The sequence below is a fragment of the Equus asinus genome, chromosome 3 (genome assembly GCF_041296235.1).
Source record: "Equus asinus isolate D_3611 breed Donkey chromosome 3, EquAss-T2T_v2, whole genome shotgun sequence".
Classification (NCBI taxonomy): domain Eukaryota; kingdom Metazoa; phylum Chordata; class Mammalia; order Perissodactyla; family Equidae; genus Equus; species Equus asinus.
This window is the reverse complement of record NC_091792.1, coordinates 121,814,429-121,839,625: the sequence shown is the minus strand read 5'-3', so window position 1 is coordinate 121,839,625 and position 25,197 is coordinate 121,814,429. Positions and strand designations below refer to the sequence as shown.

The window sequence follows — 25,197 nt, the reverse complement described above, 5'->3', positions numbered from 1 at the left end:
AAATAGAAATACCATATGATCTTGCTATCCCACTAGTGGGTATTTATCTGAAGAACATGAAATCAAAAATACAAAGAGATTTATGCAGCCCTATGTTCACTGCAGCATTATTCACAATAGCCAAGATGTAGAAGCAACCCAAGTGCCCATCAACTGATGATTGGATAAAGATGATGTGGTATATACATACAATGGAATACTACTCAGCTATAGAAAAAGACAAAATCGTCCCATTTGCAACAACATGGATGGACTCTGAGGGTATGATGTTAAGTGAAATAAGCCCAACAGAGAAAACTACCATATGATTTCACTCATATGTGGAAGACAGATAAACACATGGATAGAGAGGACAGATTAGTGGTTACCAGAGGGAAGAGGGTGGTGGGGTGGGCAAAAGGGGTAAAGGGGCGCATACGTATGGCAATGGATGAAACCTAGACTACTGGTGATGAGCATGATGTAGTCTATACAGAAACTGATATACAATAATGTAAACCCGAAATTACAAAATGTTATAAACCATTATGACCTCAATAAAATAATTTTTTTTAAAAGCCATAGGTAAAAATCAGATCCTAATTTATAGAGAAAAATGACACATTCAATACAACAGAATGATTCAGTTGGAAGCTGACCTGTCTTCAAAAACTAGGAAGGCCAGAAGACAGTGGAACACCTTTAATGTGCTAAAAGAAAAAAAGTATCAACATGGAATTCTTATATGCCATAAATTTATCTTTCGGGAAGGAAGGCAAAATAAAGACAATTCATTATTAACGGACTGGCACTGCAAGAAAGGTTAAAGGAAGTTCTTCAAGCCAAAGGGAGATGATACCTGATGGAAATGGAGATCTTCAAGAAAGAATGAAGAGCATCAAGAATGGTAATCATGACACTGTCCTGTGGGGTGTATAATATACATAAATGTAATACATATAACAACTATAGCTTAAAGGACAAAGTAAGGTGGGGGGGGGGAGGAACAGTCACCTAAGCAGGTATAAGCTTCCTCTATGTAATGTGAAATAGTGCCATCATTAACTGTAAGTAGACTGTGAAAGTAAAGAATGCATATTGTAATCTCTAGAGCAACCATGAAAAAACAACAGACACACAAAGATACACTAAGAGGAAAATTGAAATGGAATTGTAAATTAATAAATATATATATATACATACACACACACAATCCAAACAAAAAGCAGAAAAGCAGGAACAGAGGAACAAAAAACTGAAAAGGGAATAAACAGAAAACAAAATGAGAGCCCCAAACCTAACCATATCAATAAGTACATTAAACATTAATGGAATAAATACTTCAAATAAGACAAATTGCAGAATGAATTTTTAAAAAAGCAAGACCAGCTATATGCTGTCCACAATAGCTAAACTTTAAATATAAAGACACAGATATGTTGAAAGCAAATGGATGGAAAAAGATATACCATGCAAGGAGTTAACGTAAGTATGTAGTGAGCTATATTAATATCAGATAAAATAGATTTTAAGATGGAATTATGAGACATAAAAAGTGTATTTCCTAATAATTGGGTCAATGTACCAGAAAAACATAACAATAAAAAATATGGAAGGCCATCATAACAGAGCCCCCAAAATAGATGAAGCTAGAACACTATTCACCAATAAAAAAGAATGAACTACTGATACATACTACAACACAAACGAACACCAAAAACAGTATGTAAGTGAAAGAAATCAGACACAAAAGACCACATGTTCCATGATCCGATTTATATGAAATGTCCAGAAAAGGCAAATATCTAAAGACAGAAAGTAGATTAAGAGTGGCCCAGGGCTTCTACCAGGGATTAACTGCTGGATCCAAGGTATCCTACTAGTGTGATAGAAATGTCTTAAAACTAGGTTATGATGATAGTTGCACAACTCAGCAAATTACAAAAAAAAAAAATCACTGAATGGATGAATTTCATGGTATATAAATTATACCTCTCCAAAGCTAGTTTTTAAAAGTGAAAAACTCACAGAGCAAAAACTGACAGAATTAGAGGGAAATAAGACAATTCTACACAGTTGGATATTTTAACATCCCTTTCTTGGCAACTGATTAAAAAACAATGGAAAAAAATCAAAGACACAGAAGATCTGACTAACTATATCAACCACCATGACCTTCTGACAATTACAGAATACTGCACCAACAACTGCAAAATATACCTTCTTTTCAACTCAGAGGTTCTCAGCAAGGGAAATTTTGCCTTCCAAGGACATCTGGCAATGTCTGGTGACATTTTTCTTTCTCACATCTTGGGGTATGCTACTGGCATCTAACAGGTAGAAGTCAAGGATGCCACTAAACATCCTATACTGCAGAGAGTAGCACCCAGCAACAAAGAATTATCTGATCCTAAATGTTAACAGTTCCAAGGTTGAGAGACCCTGTTTTCAAATACATTTACCAGGTTAGACCATGTATGTGTTAGGACACAAAACATGTCACAATAAATTCAAAAAGATGGAAATCATACAGAATACATCCCCTAATCACAACAAAATTCAAAGTCAGTAATATTAAGATATCTACTTGGAAAATCCCAAATATTTGAAAATTAAACAGCATACTTCTAAGTAACATATGGAACAAAGGAAAAAAATTACAAGAAAAATTAGAAAATACTTTGAACTAATGAAAAAGAAAACATATCATAATTTGTGGAATGCAGCTAAAACAGTGCTTAAAGGGAAATTTATAGCTTTAAATGTATATATTAGTAAATAAAAGGGCAGGGACTATCTTTTCTGTTTTGTTGGGTTTTTTTTAAAGATTGGCACCTGAGTTAACAACTCTTGCCAAACCTTTTTTTTTCTTCTTCTTCTTCTCCTCCCCAAAGCCCCCCAGTACATAGTTGTATATTCTAGCTGTAGGCCCATCTGGTTGTGCTATATGGGATGCTGCCTCAGCATGGTTTGATGAGCAGTGCTAGGTCCGGCCCAGGATCTGAACGTGCAAAACCCTGGGCTGCCAAAGTGGAGCACGCAAACTTAACCACTCAGCCATGGGGGAGTCCCTATCTTTTCTGTTTTAACTGCTATGTTCCTAGTACCTAAAATAATGTCCAGCATTGAGTAGGTATCCAATAAATATTTACTAAATGAATGAATAAATAACTGAAGAGAAGACTAAACAAATGGAAAGACGGCTAAATGCCAATAGTGGCATCTGGGTGTCAGAATTTATGAATGATTTTCTTTTTATACATTCCTGTGTCTGATTTTTTAAAAAACAATCCACAGGTATTATATTTTTTAATTAGTAAAATGTGTGGTTTTTTTTTTTTTTTTTTTTTTTTTGGTGAGGAAGATTGGCCCTGAGCTAACATCCGTGCCAATCTTCCTCTATTTTGTATGTGGGATGCTGCCACAGCACAGCTTGATGAGTACTGTGTAGGTCCACTCTAGGATCCAAACCTGTGAACCCCGGGCCACTAAAGCGAAGCAGGTGAATTTCCTACTAACCACTGGGCTGGCCCCAGCAAAACTTTTTTTATATACTTAAACACCCCTTCTCTGGGAGAAAACAAAAGGATTATAGTCAACTGAAAAGATGCATAATTTAGATAGCTAGGATTGGGTTCTACCCAAGCTCTTATACTTGAAGGGGCAAAAACAAAGAAACATTGTGTCCTGTTGGATGCAAATCTTCTTTTCTACTTAATTGTTTCAGAGAAACAATTAGTTGATCTAATTAACTAACTGAAGAAAGCTACTGTAGCTTTCTCAATTCCCAACACACATTGCTTCCAGAATTAAGAGTGTGAGAAAGCACTGCTGGGGTGCATCCACCCTGCCGGGGATATCAAAACACACATCAGACCCTTCCATGTGGATTTTTCTCTCCCCCTGCCTCAGACTGACACAGTCAAAAGCAATGAATGATCAAGCAATTTTTTTTTCTTCTTTTCTTTCTCTCTTCCCAGAAAGCTGCCAGAAAATAAAACCATTTTCTTCCCCCACACAGGACCTCATTCTGTTCTAAGTGAAAATACAGCTTGTCTCCAAGGAAACGTATATATCACTAAGACTCCCAATACTCTCAGCAAGAACAGGCTACATCTTCTCCTCTCTTCTCCCCCAGTTCTGGCCATGGAGTCTCCCGAAAACCCCAGTTTAAAAAGGTAGAAGAGATTCTACTTGCTCTTCTTTTTAAAGCAATTAATTAAAAATCTATTAATAGAACATTGATATATGGGGCATACAGATAAATCATGAGCTTTGCTAAGTCTTCAGTAATTAAAATCCTATTCAAACATGCTTCTAAATCCCCACACTTCTTTCCCAGGCTTAGTAGAAACAGTGACCAGGTGGTAGCTCCACACTGCTCAGCCAGGAACTGAAAATGCGCTGACTTAGAGCAGTGCCAAAATGCGGGGCTGAGCAGAGTGGCAACTGCAGCCCACCTGAATGCCCGGGACTCAGAGCCTCCCCCTGCTGAGCGGGTGATCCCAACTGGTCACACCCCCCCATCCCAACTCCTCTCCTGTGAAGGGCTCAGAAGCTCTGCTGAACCAATTTTAACCTCTGCAGACAAAGCAAGGAGCCATACAACTGACACTTAACAAATCAATTCTGTAGACAATCAAACAGAGACAAAGGTGTCTTAGAGCCCTTGAGAAGCACTGAAAACCACAGGTTTGCAGAGTAAAAACTCAGTTTAGACGGAAAGGGGGAAAACCAACAACAACAACAAAATTAAGCTCCAAATGGCCTAGCAAATCTTATGAACTAAGCAAAGAACAAGCAAGGAGCGCTGAGGCTAGACTGGAAAATCTTCACGCCTCAATTCTAAAGTGCCTTGATGAAGGTTATCTGGGAAAGTCAGCCCTGAATTACCCTTAAAATAGTCTCTCCACGTCTGTTGCAGAATGAAACTGTTTGTCTCCATAAATCCCTCAGTTGACATTTGCGCTGCGATCACAAACAATACTTACAAAGGCTGAGAACCAGAAAAAAAATCATTGTTTTCTGAAAGCATGAAGGCTGCCACAAAGAGTTTTGCACAATTGGAGGAAGTGGCAGCTGAGGTGTCTACAATGGCAAGGCTCCCCCAGGGGCTAATTTGCCGCTCAGGATCTAGTGCAGTTTAACCCCACTGTGAGATCTCATAAAGGTAAGTCTTGGCAATTCCGAGGGAAGCACTATCTAAAGGCTTCTTGCCCTGGGCAGAGGACGTTACTCAAAGGGGGCCCCATATTTCTCATCCTGTAAAAAAAACCTTTAACATGAGGTCTTTGTTTACACTAAGCCCCCAATATTTTACTGTAACAAAAAAAAGGCTGCAGGCTATTTATTTTCTTAGAAAGTAGAGGGCTTTCTAACAATTAGAGCTTTCTAAAAATGGAATGCATCGCCTCGGGAGATTGAGTTCCCCATCTCTGGACGGGGTCCAGCAGATGCTGGTGACCAGCTGGCTAGGACATCACAGAAGGGACTTGGGCACTGTAGGGAAAGGATTAGATGACTCCTAGGACCCTGTCCAGCTAAAGGATCTAAGGAAATGGAGGTGATTATCCAAGTAACTCCAGAGAAAAACATTCCTGCCTCAGAGGATTAAAAAAAGTAGGTTTTTCAGACTGCACCATTCTCCATAAAGACACATCCACACGCTCTCATTCACTTCCACACACCAAGTATAAACAGTTGGAATCCCACTATAACAAACTCTATTGTATCATCCAGCAGCTTTGCAGGAATCTTTAGGCACAGGCTTCCCACCCATGGTAACCCTCCAGGAAATAACAGACTAGCGAACAGCTTCTGCAATACAAATACCTGAGGATGCAATACCGGCATTTGTTAGGATCCACTTACTTCTTCACAGACAAAAAAGGAACTACAAATGTGACTGAGCCTATCCTCTGAGCCCTCCTGAAAACCCACACAGAGTACCGCAAGATAGACTGGGTAAGCGTGTTAATTTCAAGGATAACCAAAAGGATTAGACCAGCTGTACCGTCTAGTGCAAATTTCTCGGCTAAATGTCAAAATGGGATGCCCCACTGTTCTGGTTCGGGTATCATAAGCTCACAGAGTACTCTGTACTTCTCCTTCCCAGGATTTTGCTGTCATAATTACAAAACTATTCATTTTGTTACTAATATCTGTCTTCCATGTAGAAAGGCAAGGCTCTCACTGTGTATATCTTTACGTAGTGAATGTGGGGGAAAAAAACCCATATTTATTGAATAAAATACTCATCCATACAGCCACTGTATTACCTGAAGTGAAGACATCTGAGAACAGTGGGTATAGACAAGAACGTGGAGACATGAGAATGTTCATACAGTGGGTGTGTAAAATGGTACAATCACTTTGGGAATTTGATATTTTCCAATGAAGTTAATGATAGCATACCATATGGCCTAACAAACCTACTTGTACGTATATATCCTACAGAAACCAGATTTATGTACACTAGATTATACGTATTAAAATGTTCACAGCAGCATTGTTCATAGTTGCCCAAAACTGGAAACAATCAAATATCCACCAACAGTACAACGGATTAGTGATTTGTGGTATATTCATGCAATGGAATACTATACGGCAATGAAAACGAACAAAGTAAAGCATCAAGCACTTGTTACACAAGTGACTCTCACAAGGGATCTTTAGCAAAAGAGAACATAAAAGAATACCTACTGTATGATTCCATTATACAAAGACCAAAAACATGCCAAAATGAACCATATATTTTAGGGATACAAAGATAGGTGGCAAGTTGTACCAAACATTCAAAGAATAGATAGATCAAAACTTATACAATCTCTTCCAAAGAAAAGAAAGAAATTGGAGGCTACTACCATACTTTTTAGCAAGAGAGTAACATGGAGGAGGGCAAGAGGAAAAGAAGACAATCCAGAAGGAACTTCTTGCAATAGCGTAGGTGAGACTGTCAATCAAGAGCTGACAGGCGACCTGAGCTGGGGTGGGAGCAGCGGGGACCTAGACAGGTAAATGGATTAAAGAGAGAGACAACAGACAGGACTTGGTGATGGAACAGATGCAAGAGAAAAGGTGAGGAGGGTATCACAGAATATTCTCTTATTAAAAGAGAGAAAGGGGGGTCCGGTCTGGTGGCATAGTGGTTAAGTTTACACGCTCCGCTTCAGTGCCCCAGGAGTCACAGGTTTGGATCACCAGTGCAGACCTACACACCGATCACCAAGTCATGCTGTGGCAGCATCCCACATACAAAAAAGAGAAAGATTGGCACAGATGTTAGCTCAGCAACAATCTTCCTCAAGCCAAAAGAGGAAGATTGGCAACAGATGTTAGCTCAGCGACAATCTTCCTCACAAAAGAAAAAAAAAGGAAGAAATTAATTAATTAAAAAAGAGAGAGAAAAAGAAAGACCGCAAATCTGCAAATTATAATATTTACAATATAGTCCTAATTTTGATGTTTGAAAGTACACAGTTATTCTAAAAATAAATGCAGTATCAAAAAGAATTAAAAAACTGCAATGGGTTAAAACACGTAAAATTTTAAAACTCACATGAGTTCATCAGAAAACACTAACACAAAAGAAGGAACCGAAGAGAGAGTGTCCTACAGGTTCTGGCATTGTCAGGAAAGTGGTAAAAAATGAATTAAGTCAAGGATGCCCATTGTAGTCTCTAGAGCAACCTCTGAAAGGATTAGAAAGTAACAGTATAAAGGTACAAAAAAAAAAGAAAAGAAAGATTTTGTTGATACAAAAGAAGGCAAGAGTGAAAAAGGAATATAAAATAGGTGGGTTAGAGAAAAACAAAGAGTAGGATGTAGGATGGTAGAAACACACTGCCGTTTACTATACGCGGTAACCACGAGAGGATGTTTCCAGAAATGTGGGAAATTCTACAAGACAAACAACCTAATTTCTTCAACAACTAAATTGCAAGGAAAAAACGAGACAGATGGTAGCCTGTAGATGAAGGCACAGACTGACCAAATGCAATGTACGGACCATGTTTGGATCCCAGTTTGAATTAACTAACTGCTAAAAAATATATGACATAATCAGAGAAACCTGAACACAAAGTGAATAATGATTCAAAGGAATTATTTTTAGGTGTGATAATGGTATTGTATTTATGTTTTTATTTACCAATGGTATTGTACTTATGTTTTCAAAAAAAACATGTCTTACCACTTACAGATATATAACAAGGTACTGAAAAAACAACAAATGAAATGATGTTATCTGGGGTTTGCTTAAAAATAGACCAGTTTGGTGAGGTGAGGAGAGGGCATGGAATCAGAAATGATCAAGATGGGCCAATGTGTTAACAGTCATTGATCCCAAGTAATACACATATGGGATTTATTATACTATTCTCTCTACTTCTGCATTCACTTGAATTTTCCTGGAATGTAAAATATAAAGGGAGGGGCCAGCCCTGTGGTCAAGTGGTTAAGTTCATAGGCTCCACTTCAGCGACCCAGGGTTTCTCTGGTTCAGATCCTGGACGTGGACCTAGCATCGCTCATCAAGCCATGCTGAGGCAGCATCCCACACAGCACAACCAGAAGGATCACAACTAGAATATATAACTATGTACTGGGGGGCTTTGGGGAGAAGAAGAAGGAGGACGAAAAAAAAAGAAGATTGGTAAAAGATGTTAGCTCAGGTGCCAATCTTCTAAAAAAAAAAAATATATATATATATATATATATATATATATATATATATAAAGGGACAGAAGGAGAAAGGGAGGGAGGAGAGATCTCTAGATAGATAAGTATGCGTAGAAAACGTTTGGGCAGGATATGTTTCAAAATGTTCAAGTGGTTATCGCTGAGCCAACATAATCACAAGTTTTAGAAAATGTTACAAATTTATCATCTCTGGGTAGGGAGATTATTGGTAACTTTTAGTCTCTTTTAGCTTAGTTATGTTCTCTAATTGTTTCTACAACGAAAGAAACGAGAATTTTGATCCAAAAATTGTTTAAAAGGACAAAGACTGCCAAAAAAACAAAAACCTCCCACTTAAATCCACATTTCTTAACCATTTCTGGGTCCCCCTCCCTTTGCAGAACCTGATGAAAGCTACCGTCTCTCTCCCCAGAAAAATGCACAACCCCAACAAAATTTTTCACACACTGTCAAGAAACTCAGAGACCCCTGATGAACCCATAGACCTTCTATGTTGTTAGCAGTTATAATAAATAATAAGAGGTGACAGTTATTGCTTACTCGCTGTGTGCCAAGTATGGTTCCAAGTGCTTTCCAGGTGTTAACTCATTTAATCCTCCTAGGACGCTATGAGAGAGGCGCTCTGATCATCACCAATTTACAGATGAGGAGCATGAGGACAGAGAGGCTGGATAATCTGCACAAGGTCCCACAGCTCCTGACTGAGTGAGTCAGCACACAAACCCAGCAGCCTGGGTAAAGAACAGGGCTTTTAAGCACCATTTTATGAGGCCCCTCATAGAGTTAAATCAAACATACCAAGCACATGTGATGTCCTGAATCGTGCTCTGGAGAACATGCCTTCAAAGTAAACCAACATGTCTACCTTCACTTGCTGAACTCATCCAAACACACAGGCTTGCCCAAGCCTCACAACAGCGCTGTAAGGGACTCGCCCAAACACCCAGCTAACTGCTGTAGCATCAGACATCAAACCTGTCTCCTGACTTCAAGTTCACCCTACCACAGCTGATTCCCTTGAAGTTGGGGTGATGGTCTGTTCTAAGTTGCACGTGATCTCCTTGTGACCAAAATCTTTTCAAGATGACTGGTGGAGGTCCAGCTCAACGGTCTACTTGTGGACTCTACTTGTGCCCATGGTGCAAAGCACTCCAGCTTTTGAGATTTGCCCTCATCACTCTACTTTAGCCAGCTGAGACATCTTGGATGTAAACATGCTTCTGAAAGTTTAAATGAAAGGTTCGTATACACAAATAGAATTGTCTGCAGATATGGACAACTGCTAGGTGCTGTAACACCACAGCGCACTCCCTCACAACACAGCCTGTACAAACATGCACAAGCACATTCCATGAACGCCCTCCGAATGCTTACAGTTTCACAGTTCAAGCACCGAGTTTCATTGGTGAGCGTTCCCTGAAATATCTCATGGACCCAGGTGAGTTCTGGCTTATTATTCTCCGCAGTTTCGTTCATGTTGCCATTTTTTAATTTTCCGTTTTGTTTTTCCTGTTTCTTCTCTTCCTGCAGGATGTCCGCAATAGTGTTTAGCAAATAATTTAAAAATTCGTGAGCATCCTGCTGCATGTAGTTATCAAAGAGATCTGGAAAGGAGAAGGTCATTATTTCAATCTCTGATTCCTGAAAAGCAAATGAAAATGCTTAATTTTACATGCCACACTTCAATTTTTATATTGAAAGAGTGGGCAGGTATGGAAAATATTCATCTTCAGTAGGTAAGTTTTAAAAGAATTTTTGTTCATTTCTATTTCCTACCACCCACCAAGGACTAAATTTGCCATATCTCCCTAAAGTCATCATGGCTAATAAAAAGCTACCAAAATTTTTTATTTGTTCCACAAAAAAAAAGAGAAAAATAACAGAAATTACTTGATAAGTTCCCTGATAAAATATCAATATTTAATAGTGACCACCGATGATCAATTATTCATTTTGTAATTTATCCAGAGTAACTGGGTCTCTTCCCAAAGATCATATGAAACCCTGGACCAGCCTCAAAACAGCTGGAACGGAACACATAAAGGAGATGGGAGATCTACGTGAGAACGTATCTATCTGATAGTGTTCTGAAACCAAATACACGTGATTCCAGAGCCTGTTGCTGTTCCCTGCCATGAGGACAGACAGTCAAGACACGAATGCAACAGTGAAACTTCATTATTAATCACGTTCACAACGAGACTTGGGAGTGCTCTGCGTTCTTCTCAGAGGGTTTTTATTCTGGTATGTATAAACTACAACCACGTTAAAAGACAGCAATCAAATTAAACGAGACTTTATAAAACAAACATCTGATTAACTGCAAGTCTGCAATCCAGGGGAACACAAGGTGCCATATCAAATATTTCTGTAGTCATAAAAATTACCAATGCAGAACTTCTGGAATAACCTAGTCTCTACCATCACTTCCCCCAAAAAGATCAAAACACCAGAAAAAAATCAGGTGACAGCAGGACATTTTTAACATATGAAGATATCAATTTAATATCCTTCAATTGTCTTAGGCAAATAAAAATCAGAGGTATTATTTTTAAAACAGCAGATGCTCTGATTAGATAACATGCATTTACTTTAATCACTTATGACCTGTTTATAAGATAGCACTATTTTATTCAATTATTGCATCAACCTAGTTATTCCTATCAGTGTCCTGCTCAGAAGGCTGTCTTGGGCAATTTTCCTCTTACAATGATCCCACCCAGAAAAATACTCCTCCTAATGTGGAGCAAACAAAAAGATCATTCCAAAATGGTATGATAAATCTGAATTTTTAAGCATATTTGTAATCCAGTTTTGTTTTATGCACACTGGGTGGAAAAAGAGAAATATCTTTTCTTTAAAAAAAAATGTTATTTCAGTAGTTGGCCATACTATTTTCCTTTCAAAAAAAAAAAGATTCATTTTGAGGATACACAGAACTCTCAATTCTCCTTATTTCAGACCCTTATACACATTCTCTCCACCCTACTCACCATTCTCTTTCCTCAGCCTCGAAATGAACTTCTTTGGTGGGATCACGCCAACCTTCTTCTTCTGCGTGGCAATGCTGTGGAAAAGGTCTGCCAGGCACGTCAACAAGTTTTCCTTCTTTTTTTGCTGGGCTTTATATGCCAACACATTCTCCCGGAACGGCCGGCAGAAGTACAAGGCCTGAAGCACGGAGTTACAGTAGCAAGTGTTTCCGAACTGCCAAAGGACAACAGGGATGGTTCAAATCACGGTCCGGGGACACGCCACCTCTGGAACAGGTGGGGAGAGGGAGAAGGCCATTCTCCAGGAACCGGCCCCAATTCCACTCTATCAATCAGAAACTAGCACACGTCAGAAAACTAGCACACCACTCTAAACACCAGTGACTATCGATCAACAGGGAAATGAAGACAAGTTTACCTGAGCTGGGGGCCCCTCTAGCCCATAAAGTCTCTAAAATGATAATACGCACTCTGCCTTGACAAAAAAAAACCTATTGAGGCCTTCCGGTGCTTAAAAAAGAGAGAGAAGAAAGAAATTGACATAATATGGAGGCCCAGAAAATCAGCTGGCGAAATAAAAGACACCACATTGCAACACATCAGAACTCCTAGGACAGGAAAAATAAAAATCCAAATCAGAAAGAAATCCAGGAACTAGGAACCCCATGCTCAGCAGAAACAGCCATAACTGAATGGGGCCTTCTTCTCATTTTTCTCTTTCAGGATTCTAGTGCCCCTGCCCACTGGCTTCAGACCACATCTCCTCGCTTACTCCAGAGCAATGGAGGCAAGAGGCACCGCCTAAGGTCATCCCACCAGCCTCCTAACTCCTAAATTACCCTCAATCTTGTTTCTGCCAGCGTGGCAATTGTCCCAACACAAGACCACGCAGTTCCTGGTCTCCTACAATCAGATCAGGGCCCAACAGTAATATTTCGTACCTCTCAGAAACCATGGGTACTCAGAGTTGAGTAAAGAGGGCAAACATCATTGTCTCGCTGGTTTTCAACTGACTATAAAACCTACTCCGTGGAAAAACACAGCTGAGACTATCACTTTAGAATTTTTCTTACACAGTAAAAGGAAAAGGAAAAGAATCTAAGGAAATAACAAGATTAACAGCAAAGATTACAAAACGCCATGTAGGATTAAAATAGAACATGTACATCCTCTCAGGATTGGCTGTTGGCTGGTGTGTCCTGCATCCAAGAGCGAGACAGATGCTCTGCCATCCTTAACATGACATTTCCACGTATGCTAAGATAGAACATTTCCTATTTTTACATATTTTCATCTACTTTGACACAATTATGTAATAGGAGACAAACCTTTTACAGAGAAGCTGGAACTTTCATGAATTATCATTCAAAGTAAACATAAATGAAGCTATTAATAAATTTACATCTCATAATCCTTCTACAAACTAGGAAATGGCCTAATTCTTTTCCTCCATGGTCTGCATTTGTATTTTTCCTAGCCAGGGCAGAATTTCCATGACTTGAATAACTGTCTTCATCAAGCTTAAGCAGAGGCCTGTGCACAATGGCTAAAAAAACTGTATTAAAATTAGAAGTCAGAATGTCATCAACACAATGCTCCATATTCCAGTACTCTGGCCTTCCTTCTTCCATTCTTTTCTCTTTTACTCAACGTCTCACTTTACCCAGACACCCTTCATTAACACTTGGCCCTGATCCAGTGGGCAATTCCTGGGAAAGAAAAGTAACTGACATTCACTGAGTGTCCACCATGTACCTCAGCCTCGTACCAGGGTCTTCAAATAGGAGCTCTCACTGATTCTTCACTATAACCCAAGAGAAAGAAACCCTTATGATCTCCATTTTACAGAGGAGGAAATGGAGGCTCAGAGAGGTCAGGAGGTCACACAGCTAGTGAACAGCACAGGCAGAACTCAGACTTAGGTCTGATTACTTGGAATCCAGTGTTCTTTCCAATATCACAGATGGCATTCACTCACAGAGAATTTTTCCAGCTTCTCCAGTGGAAATTACCACCTATCATACCTCGGCACTGACGGACTATACTCAGGGTAGTTGTTCCAGAAAACCAGGTGCTTGTGAGTTAACATTTGATGTCACTTAAAACCTCCACTCCAGAGGCCACCGGGTGGCACAGTGGTTAGGTTTGCATGCTCCGCTTCAGCAGTCCAGGATTCATGGGTTGGGATCCCAGGTGTGGACCTACACATCGCTCATCAAGCCACACTGTGGCAGCATCCCAATATAAACTCAAGGAAGACCAGCACAGGTGTTAGGTCAGGGACAATCTTCTTCAAGCAAAAAGAGGAAGAGTGACAACAGATGTTAGTTTAGGACCAATCTTCCTGACCAAAAAAACAAAAGACAAAAACAACCTCCAGCCCAGAGAGAGAGGATCAGGTAAGGAAGGAAAGCTCAGGAGGCCGGTGAGGAACACTGCCTTACTCCTTGCTCATATCAACTTATCCAGGATGCAGAGCCCTAAGTCTGGCCGTATACAAGCGAGCCATTGCTAAGCACAAGTGAAATGAGGCCAAGGAACTCTGAGATAAACTGGTCTCAGTATTTCCCCGACACCCTGCTCCTGCTTCAGGTCCCAGCACCGAGTTATACCGTTAAACAGGTCCTGGTGATGAGTTGGTAACACTTTCAGAACTCCGGGTGCACTGATGCATACTGAAACAAAGACTGCCTGAGGAGCTCAGCGAGATGACCAAGGGAGAACTTACAAAAGCAGATCTGGCCGCAAAGGCTAATACAATCACTGAAAGTTCTGTGTGCAAAGGAAATCCCTTAAAGCACAGGGGGTAAAAAATGGGAGTCTGACCCAATAATGCAGTCATTGTATCCTTTTATCTGGGACAACCCAGACTTTCAGAAACTGGCCTACACTTGCCCCTCCCCAACATCTGCCACTTCCATTAACTCAGGAGCGTGAACAATTCTTTAAAAATTGGAAATGATGAAAATGGCAGCGGAGGTGCTTCAAGCATTCTAACACATTGGATAAAAGTAATACATTTTGAAATACTTACGTTGACCAATCCGAAGTAGTGTTCATTGATCGGAAACTGCTCTGGACCAATGTCTTTTTCCAGAGCAGAGGCATTGGTGCCCTAAAAGAGAAAAAAAAAACACACACAAATTTTGTTGCGTGTAACAGAGACAAGAAAGTGGAATGATAACTTGACAAAGTCCACTATAGAGACAAGCAACTCCCCTGGTCGCCAAGGTGTTTGGTGATGGTTGTGCTGGACGAGCAGGCGTCAGAACCAAACCAGCAGATGAGTGAACAGTGTCAGCCTTATTCCTCTCCTCAGCCAACTTACTCATCCCCTCAAACCTGTTCTACCTGGGTTCAATCACCTCCCCTCAGGAAAGGAGGTTTGAGATAGGCAAACGAGCAAACCAACACCAAGAACTCCTGAATAAAACATTTTAAGCTCAGACAGTCGTGGCGGCGTTTAGCACACTTGGTGGCGTACAGAATCAGATCACCACTTTCCAAGTCACTTTCTTAATTCTGATAAAGATTTATTGTGTGCCCACTATGTGCCAGGCACTGTTCTAGGCTCTGACAATAGAACAGTAGACAAAACAGACGTGAATCCCTGCTCTTGCAGAGTTCACACGTCAGTGGACGAAGACAGCCTGAAAGAAACAGCAAGGACAGAAGGTGACAAGTGTGGTGGAGAAAAACAGAGTAGGAAATGAGAGTGAGGACTCTAGCGAGTAGGGGCTGGAGGAGAGGCATGGGGGAGGGGCAGAGGGTAGACAGTCACAGCTTTACTGAGAAAATGCAATGTCCAAGGGATACTGTGAATAACAAAGAAATACAATCTAAAACCTAACAATTCTCAAATGCATCAAATGAGTAAGCCACACGAACCCAAGTTTAACACTCCAATGTGGTAATAATAGTAACAGTTACTGGGTACTCCTACTATGTGCCAGGGACCATGCTATTTATTCTCACAGCTGTCCTATAAGGTAAGTACTGTTATAATCCCCATTTAACAGACAGGAGTTGAAGGCTCAGAAGGGTTAAGAATCTGCCCAAGGACCACAGTCAGTAAGTGGCAGAGCTGGGACTCGGACCCAGGAGTCAGACTCAGGAGCCCAAGGTCTTAACCAAATGCTCTGCGGAGCAGTCAGTCAAACAAAACCATTTACTGAGCCCCGCTAAGGGGGCCAAGTGCTCACAGGCAACAGCACACTGATTACCATTCCTCCCCAAGGCCTGGCCGAGTCTGCTAGGATTAGGAAAAGTGCCCAAAGTTTAGTCCGACAAGGTAAGCAGTTTTGGGGTGGGTAGGATCCAGCCCCACGTGTACCCGCGGCTCCACCATCATTCTACAACCATCTCGTGTTCTCAGGCCATCGTGGAAGACTCACAGCTCACGGAATCTCAAAGATTTGGGAGACAGGTATTTTAAAAAGAAAAAGAACCCGTTACGTTTTATAAAAAATAAATCTGCTGCTGCTACTTATTCTGGACTCCTATAATTAGCATTTGTCTCAGGAAGAAATGGCCAAAAAGTGGGCTGAGAACCAGTCAAAATGGTCTTGTGTCAACGAGCAAACATTAAATGCAAAATAACCCAATTCTAAGCAAACAGAACCACAGGAGAAACAACACGTTCCATCCCCTTATCACAATATAATATAATCCATTACACTGTTCCACCAATCGAAATTCCTTTACCCATCACCTGGGACTGAGTTCATTGGTCGTCTGTGTGCACAACAGTTTCATTATCTTTGGGGGGGGGGGTCGGGGAGGGGTTCATTGCCTTCACAATAATGCGACCCTTGTGTACAAGGCTGAATTTTTAAAATAATACTTATATTATAGCAGTATTTTAAGATATAGACAAAAATCACTAAAATTTTTCAATAAAGCTACATCTTAATCATAAATCAACATAAATAATGTGTATTAAATATACTCATAGCCATTTCTGAAGCAACATTAGAATATATGGCTTAGTGCCCAGGAGGAATGTCAGATATAAAAGTATAGCACATGGAGACAGATCTCATTAAATCTTTCTTTATGAGGTAGCCATATATGCAAGTTAATCCATGATTTTTGCTATTTGGGTATTCTTGCATTGAGTCTGCTTTTTTCTACCCGTCTTAATATTTTCCCATTGGAGGGGGAGTTGGCGGGGATAGGGCGGGGGGATTCATACTAAGGACAGCGACCCAGGCAGCAGTGATTAAGAGAATCACCCTGGACACAGGGACCCTGGAGGCAGTATGAGGGGAGCACCGATAATGCAGCATGGAGAAAGAAGAAAGTGAGCTAGCAGTATCTTCTGTGAGTTCTGGCTTCCTTGAGATCAACGCTTCCTCGCCAGCCTTCATTCTCTTGCATAACACCTGCATACACAAGGTCTGTCAGGGTCAGGAGAGGAGGTCAGCCGGGCCCTGGTCCTCAGTGCTGCTTCCAGACCACCACCCCTTCACCCTCTTGTCAAAACACCTGCCGTTCTGAGCCCGTGCCTCCTAGCGCTGAACATACCCCTTCCTTTCTCCTCGTCTTGGCTGACCCCCTCATTCACAGAAGGGCTACCTTTATACTCCATCTCCTGCCATCATCCTGGGTGGTTTCAATACCCATGTGGAGGAGCCTTCTCCCACCCTGCCCTCTCAGCAACTCGATGTCCTCTTTTCCAACTGTTTTTTATTCCACTCCACTTTGTTATATTCCACCCCACTTCAGCTATTCACTCCCAAAGATATATGCTGGATCTGGTCACCACCCTACAATCCACCCAGGCTCGGCTCTGCCTGCTGCTTCTTAAGCATCACAGCTACACTTAAACCTCGCCGGAACCTCTCACTCCTCTACCTTCTTATTCAGTTTAGAGTCTATGGATCATGACTCCAATTGCTCTTATAAACACCCTTTACCCTGTCCTTTGGTCATGCCGCATGGCAAAAAACTAACCCAGTAGGAACCAAATTATTCACCTTCTCTGAACATACATCCAGACAGATGTGAAATGCTGGTGGGAAAAAAGTCACAACCAAGCTGACTGGATTCACTAGAATTCACCAACTTCAAGTGGCCTTCAACACGTTCCACATTCCAACAATAATTCTGTACTGCATTCATTCTCCATGCCACAGTGACAATTTCCAACTTTCCCCAAGCTCCTCAAAATTTCAACATCTTTGCCCCTCTTGCTTTTCCCACTCAACAGAGGAAAGAAAAATTAAACTAGCAGAGAGGGACTCCCTTAATTTTGCACTCCCAAACCTTCAAACCTATGTGCCTCCCTCTGCTAAAGATGGAGATCTCTCTCTGGTCCAAGGCCAGTGTCCCCTCCACTGCTATATCCTTCCCATTAGAATTTAACGTGCTTAAGTGTCTCTCATATTAAAAATACATACATAGGGGCTGGCCCCGTGGCCGAGTGGTTAAGTTCGCGCGCTCCGCTGCAGGCAGCCCAGTGTTTCGTTAGTTCCAATCCTGGGCGCGGACATGGCACTGCTCATCAAACCACGCTGAGGCAGCGTCCCCACATGCCACAACTAGAAGAACCCACAATGAAGAATACACAACTATGTACCTGGGGGCTTTGTGGAGAAAAAATTAAAAAATAAAAAATCTTAAAAAAAAAAACACATACATACACACTCTGCCACACGTCTCCCCAGTTATCAGCCTGTTTATCATCTTCTCTTCACAGCTAAGCTTCTTTAAACAACTGCCTATTCTGAAATACTTACAAATGAATCTGATAATTTCTAAGATTTGTTTCAAATAATCTAGAGGGGAGAAGTGGGGGCTGGGGACAAAATTGTGTAGTTGAAGCTGAATGAGGGGTATGTGGGGCTCATTATACTATTCTGTTTATGTGTCGCTTAATGATGGGGATATGGTCTGAGAAATGCACTGTTAGGCAATTTCATTGCTGTGTGATCACAGAGTGTACTTATACAAACCTAGAGGATGCAGCCTACTACACACCTAGACTCTATGGTACCAATCTTATGAGACCACCATTGTATATGCGGTCCATCATTGACCGAAACGTTGTTACATGGTACATGACTATATGTGTAATGTATAGGAAGAATAACAGTCTCCCAAAGATGTCCAGGTCCTTAATCCCAGAACTTGTGACTGTATCACCTTACATGGCAAAGGAAAACTCAGGTTGTATATAGACTGAATTTGCTAATCAGCTGACCGTAAAATAGGGGGGTTGCCTTGGATTATCCAGTTGGGCCCAATGTAATCACCAGCATCCTTAAGAGCGGGAGACAGAAGCAGAACCACAGATCAGAGTGATGCAATGCGGGAAGGACTCAACTCGCCTTTGCTAACTTTGAAGATGGAGGAAGGGGCCAGGAGCCAACGAACACGGGCAGCCTGTAGAAACTTAAAAGGCAAGAAAACAGACTCTCCGCTAGAGCCTCCAGGGAGAACGCAGCCCTGCGCCGCCTTCATTTCAGCCCAGGGAGACCCATTTCTGATTTCTGACCTCCAGAACTGTAAGATAATAAATTTGTATTGTTTAAGCCACTAAATTAATGGTCATTTATTACAGCAGCAATAGGAAACTAATACGATATGTTTGAAGTTTTCCACAATATCCTTTAAGATTTGTCTCGACTTCCTCACCTCCAATCTCTCCCCAAAACAGACCCTTCTGGATTCTACTCCACTTCATTCCTGATGAGCCCCAACACCGCCAACTCCAGGGGGTGCTTCTAGCTGTTGGCTTTCTCTGGGCACTCCTCCCTCTCTGTTGGCTCCAGGCAATAACCATTCACATGGCTTCAATCAGCAGCTATGTGCCAACCATTGCCAACTCTTTACCTTCATCCCAGAAACCTCACTTCTGAGCTCACTCAGCCTGGATGAGGGCCCACATTCCCACCTGCTTGTCTCATAGGCCCTCAAAATCAATCTGCTCAAAACTAGACTTTCCCTTCCCCTCAAATCCAATCTTTTCCTAATGTTTCCCTCCTCTCGTCTCACGCCCAACATCCCCCTCTGCGCTCCACACCCATCCATCACAGCATCCTATGGATCCAGTCTCCATAAATCTCTCAAGTCCATTTGCTTCTCTTTCATCTCCTACCACCAGCATCTCACATCTGAAATACAACAGCCTCCTAAGTGGCCTCCAACATCCACCTACCCCACCTCTAACCTCACTGTCAACACAGCAGCAAAAGTGTTCTTTCTAAATATGAATTTGCTTTAAATCCTCCAGTGGTTTCCAGTACTGTCTCCAACATCACCCCTGGCCACTCACTCCCTCCTACACTTGACCTTCACAACGGCCTCTGTTCTAGTCCCCAAATACCTCAAGTTCCCTCCCACCCATCACCTGAACGCTCCTCCCCCACTGCTTCCCCTGGCTGTACCCTAGAGGCCTTCTCCAGGAACTCATCACTGACCACCCCTACACTCAGGTAGTCCTTGTGACAGACGGGGCCCCTCAAAGATGTCCACACCCTAATTCCTGAAACTTATGAGTATGTCACCTTACGTGGTGAAAGGGACTTTACAGGTATGATTAACTTAAGGATCTTGACTTGGAAAGATTATCCTGTAATATCTGGGTGGGCCCAGTGTCATCACACGGGTCCTTATGAGAGGGAGGCAAGAGTATCAGAGTCAGTGAGGAGATGGGACGACAGAAGCAGAGTTCAGAGAGATCTGAAGATGCTACACTGCTGGCTTTGAATGAAAGAAGGGGCCGTGAGCCAAGGAATACAGGCAGCTGCTAGAAACTGGAAAAGGCAAGGAAACACATTCTCTCCCCGAGCCCCTGGAAAGCTGCGCAGCCCTGCTGACACCTGGATTTTAGGACTACTGACACTCCAGGGCTCAAAAAGAATAAATGTGCATCATTTTAAGCCACTAAGCTTGTGGCAATTTTTTACAGCAGCAACAGGAAATTGATACACCCACAGAACACATAACCTCTACTCCCCACTCACGGCATCTCTATGGCCTCTATACCTAGCTGCAAAGAAGCTTGGTAAATGTGGTATTTACCTGAGCAGCCAGCATCAGCTAAAACTAGAAATGGAAGGATATGAGGGAACATCCAGCAGTCAATGTCTCAGATGGTCCTCACAACAAAGTTTGTAACAGAAAAAAGCAGAAATAACTTGAACTGGTTAAATAATTACAGGAATCCATATGATGGAATACCATGTAGCTATTTAAAAAAGTAAAGTTGCTCTATAGCTACTGCTATGAACACTTGTCCAAGATACAGTGAGAAGGAAACACATGTTAGAGAGTACCAATGTGCAGGACAATACTGGAACCGTCATTCATTCAACCAACAGCCACTGAGCCCTGCTTTGTGCCCAGCACTACTTGCATCTGAGGGACACAAGGTGAACAGAGCAGACCAGGCCTGCATTCAATGCCTACATTTTAACAGAGACCCCTTTAAGAATGAGAAATTATTGACACTAGTCACCAATGTCCAGGAGTAGGGCTGGAAGATAAGGAGGTCACTGAGGGGCTTTTCATTTTCTCTTCTCAACTGTTAGAATTTTTTACTATGAGTATATATTATTTTTGTCATTAAAAGTTTAATAAAAAGTTAGCAAACTAACATCCTGTAGACCAGTTATCAAAGGCCCACAGTACACACCTCAGCGCTGTATCGGCCATTTTTTTTCCCCCCAGTATGACCTCCCTTTGATTCTGGTCCCTTCCTCTCTCCTGGCCTTAGTTTCCTGGCTGAGAGGTGGGGTTGCCGACATCCAGCCTGCCTATCGCTCAGGGTGGCAAAGAATCAAGCAAAACAGGGAACAGGACCTGCACACTGTCAACTGCAAGGTGCATTACAATCCCGAGAGCCTGCGCTTCGACTGCTAGGCCCAGCACAGTGACACAAAGGGCAAAAGGGAGGGACTGAAAATAATCGTTCCATGACCAGATGCTGAACAAAAGTTACCTATGGCGGCAAATCACAGGGTCTGGAGGTATAGGAAACATAGAGTTCTTACTGCCATCAGTAAAAAATTTGGTAACCTTTGAAAAACAATGCACCACTTTATTAAAAGTAGAATCTGGGCTGGGACAAGTTCCAACAAGAAGACTGTAATGTTAGCTCTCCAAAGCACTTTCGAGAGCAATTCTGTGACTGCCGAGGGGTGCTACAAAAACACAAAACAAACAACAACAAGTCGGCAAGGATGCATCATAAATGCATAAGATGGGAATAGAAAGGCATTTCTCTTTAAAGCAATTTTAAAAGCAATTTATAAGGAAAACATGTTAGAATTTCTTCCTTTGAAGAGTGAGAAGGAGACAGATCTTGGCTCAGGGGGATGATATAATCAGAACGATGGCATTGCAACGTCTATAAAAACCAATGAGAACATTACAATAATATGGGGGAGCCTAAACAAAAAACCCAGAGACCAGGAAGGGTCCTTGGAGATCAGCTGGACCATTTCACAGATGAAAACACCAAGGCGCGGAGAAGTACACTTACCTGCCCAAGATCACCCCAAGGCGGCCCATTTTTCTGCATCCTAGGACAGGCAGCCTCTCTTTCAAGTTTATACAAAGTAGAGAAGGGACACAGGAAAGGCCAAAAATAACATGTAAGGATTTCTAAGTACCCAGACAATCAGTCATTAATTATAAACCAGGAATTAAAATATATGACAGCAGAGGTGAATGTTGTTACTAAAACCACATTTTTAGGTCTGTGTTCAAAAGGCTGTCTTACTTATCAAGTGTTTTCAAAGTACAAAAGGACATAAAGGGCTAGTTTTCAAAAAGACTAGTATTGCTAGACTTCTGATGACAAACGGTCATCCCTACAGCCTTACAGAGAGAGTGAAGCAAAATGAAGAGATGCAGCCCAAGATCTCAGGATGAGTCAGGAGCTGCTTGCCAGAACTCAAGGATGGTTAAGGAGGAATTAAGGCCAGTGGTTCCCCAGACATCATTGGTAGTAATCATAATAATAGATAACACATAAATAGCACTTACTGTGTCCAGTCCCTGCTCTAATACTTGATGTGTATTTTACTCATTTTCACCCTCATAATAACCCCACGAGGTGGATACCATTATTGTCCCCATTTTAAAGATGAGACAACTGAGACACAGAGAAGGTAAATAACTTTATCCAAGTTGACACAGCTACTAAGTAGTGGAACTGGGTTTGAACTCACATGATCTGGCTCTAGAGTGTGTGCTCCCAGCCACTACACAATAGTGACTCTCAAGGATGCAGAGTCCCCTCAGAATCTCAGAATTCCAGGAATTCAAGAACTGAAGAGACTGAAGGAGTCACAGAGTTGTACAGGTGAACAAATACCTGTGAGGGACCCCTCAAATATTCTAGAATGAGGAACACACATACCCTTTTCTGTAAAATCTCCACAGAATGCTGCAACCTACTTAAAGAAAATGTAAAATTGAAGTTGGAAGTCAGGAGAAACTTGAGATGTAGTCATGAGGAAAAGAGATTTTCTCCAAAATGGTTTCAAGGGTTGTGAATCTTTACTTAGCCAAACAGGAAAAGAAAATAATATTGTTTACAAAGGCAGAAAAACAGCATTGAAAAGCAAAAATGAGTTTTAAGGAGTAAACCATTTTACCCCTAATAAGGGAATAACGTATAATCTTACTCCCTTGACTTCTAAAGTTTTGGATACTGACAATAATATAACAAAAACAAGGGAACAGAGAAAGAGCCCACCAGAAGTATGCAAAACGATATGTGTTAATATATTAACACAGCTCATCTCTCAGTGCTGCGATTACGGCAGGGGAAGGGACACAGGCGAATGGTCATAAATTATACATCAGGAAAAAAATTACCAATACTTTTCATCCAAAGACAGCTGCAAAATCTCTCTTACACCTCCAAAAGACAGAAATGCAGATTGCAATTCTGAGCCTCCTGACTCAGAACTAGTGTAGCCAGTTCTCTGTTCCTCTTCCCCCTCGGCTCCTCTGGTTCCCGCCTCCTCACCGTCTGGCTTCAACGTCACTTCTTCAAAGCTACCTTTCCTGACCCTTCCCTCCCACAGAATCCTGTATGCAGCTTTATAAAATCTATCACAATTTGCAATAACACACTTATTTGTGATTATTAAACATGTTTTCTGAACACTGAACTACAGGTTGGCGAATGACAGTCTATGGGCCAAATCCGGCCCACCAACTATTTTCGTAAATAAAGTTTTATTGCAATACAGCCACAATCATTCACTTATTGTAGCTACTTTCACAAGACAATACCAGCATGGAGTACTTGTCACAGTCCACAAAGCCTAAAATATTTACAATCTAGCCCTTTACTTAAAAAGTTTGCCAATGCCTCCCCTAGACCATGAACTCTATAAAGACAGGGATTACATCTGATTGGTTTGCCAGGACCTAGCAGAGCATCTGGCATATAAAAGGCACTTAAATTTGCTGACTGACTAACTTGGGAAGCACGGGCAGGGTACGCGGTGTGTGCCACTTGTTGTTCAGAGAACTTTACGTCTATATACTCATTTAATCTTGTCCACTAATCCAAGGCAGATTATACTCATTATCCCCATTCTCCTTATGAAGACATGGAGGGAAGCTGCCCAAACTCACTCAGCCAGTAAAGGCAGAGCCACAACTCAAACCCAGGCCGTTCTGTTCCAGAGTCTGAGCTCCTGACCACAAGTCAGAGGAGATGAGCTTTTCATTCATACTTTTAGAAATTCCTTCGCTGTAGACATAGGGACTGGGCAGGGAGCCAGGACTGTTTCTGAGCATGCCTTCGTTGGCTGCTGGCTGTCACAAGTTACCCAACCACTGGGCACACAATACTCAGAGTGGTTGTGGATGCCAGCGCTGCTTAGACAGCAGACAGGTCACCCAGGCCCAGAGAGCAACGATGAGCAAAACTCTCCCTCCAGGGTAAATCACTAACGGGGACTTTCTACCCCCATTTTATAGGTGAGAGAAATGAGGTGAACGGAGATTAGGAAACTTGCCAAGGTCAAGGGTTCTATGAGGCAGAGGTCAGCCGTGAACTCACGATTTTAATACTATTACACTACAACCCCAACTGCCGGTCCAAGAGTGCTCACCCACCTCCCAGGCCTCTCCAGGCTTCCACAGTGCCAGCCACCCAAGGAAGGCAGTTGAAGGGCACTTGCATTCTGCACCATGAGAGCATGTCATTTCCATGCCTGGTATGATATTGGGTAGGAAGAAATAACTGGAAAAAACCTCAACAGGACTTCATTTAATGATCATAACATAGAAGTAACAATGTCTGCTACTGAAGAAAGACGACCCTGGGATACCTAATGGGCGTAAAGAACAGTGAGAGACTGTGGCTCGTAAAACAACTCTCCCCACGTCTAGAGACAGTTTAACAAAGTCCTCACACGAAGATAAAATTTCAACTCAAAAGCAGAACAAAGAATACTGGGCCTGTGTCTGTCTTCTGGCTGACAGTGGAGAAGGAGGAAATATTCACCCATAGTCAGTAAACTCAGTGAGCTAGAGGAACATCATTCCCAAT

At 41.7% G+C, this 25,197-nt stretch overlaps 1 protein-coding gene across 2 annotated transcripts in view; it reads right to left on the bottom strand.

The window, feature by feature from the left end:
- USP46 (ubiquitin specific peptidase 46) overlaps positions 1–25,197 on the bottom strand; it is a 65,740-nt gene that overhangs the window by 27,611 nt on the left and 12,932 nt on the right. For both annotated transcript variants that reach the window (XM_044765959.2, XM_070505888.1), the window contains exons 2-4: positions 14,707–14,787; positions 11,673–11,886; positions 10,054–10,283 (exon numbers count right to left, since the gene is read on the bottom strand). In XM_044765959.2, the coding sequence (XP_044621894.1) occupies positions 10,054–10,283; positions 11,673–11,886; positions 14,707–14,787 (525 nt within the window). The remainder of the gene's footprint in view (positions 1–10,053; positions 10,284–11,672; positions 11,887–14,706; positions 14,788–25,197) is intronic.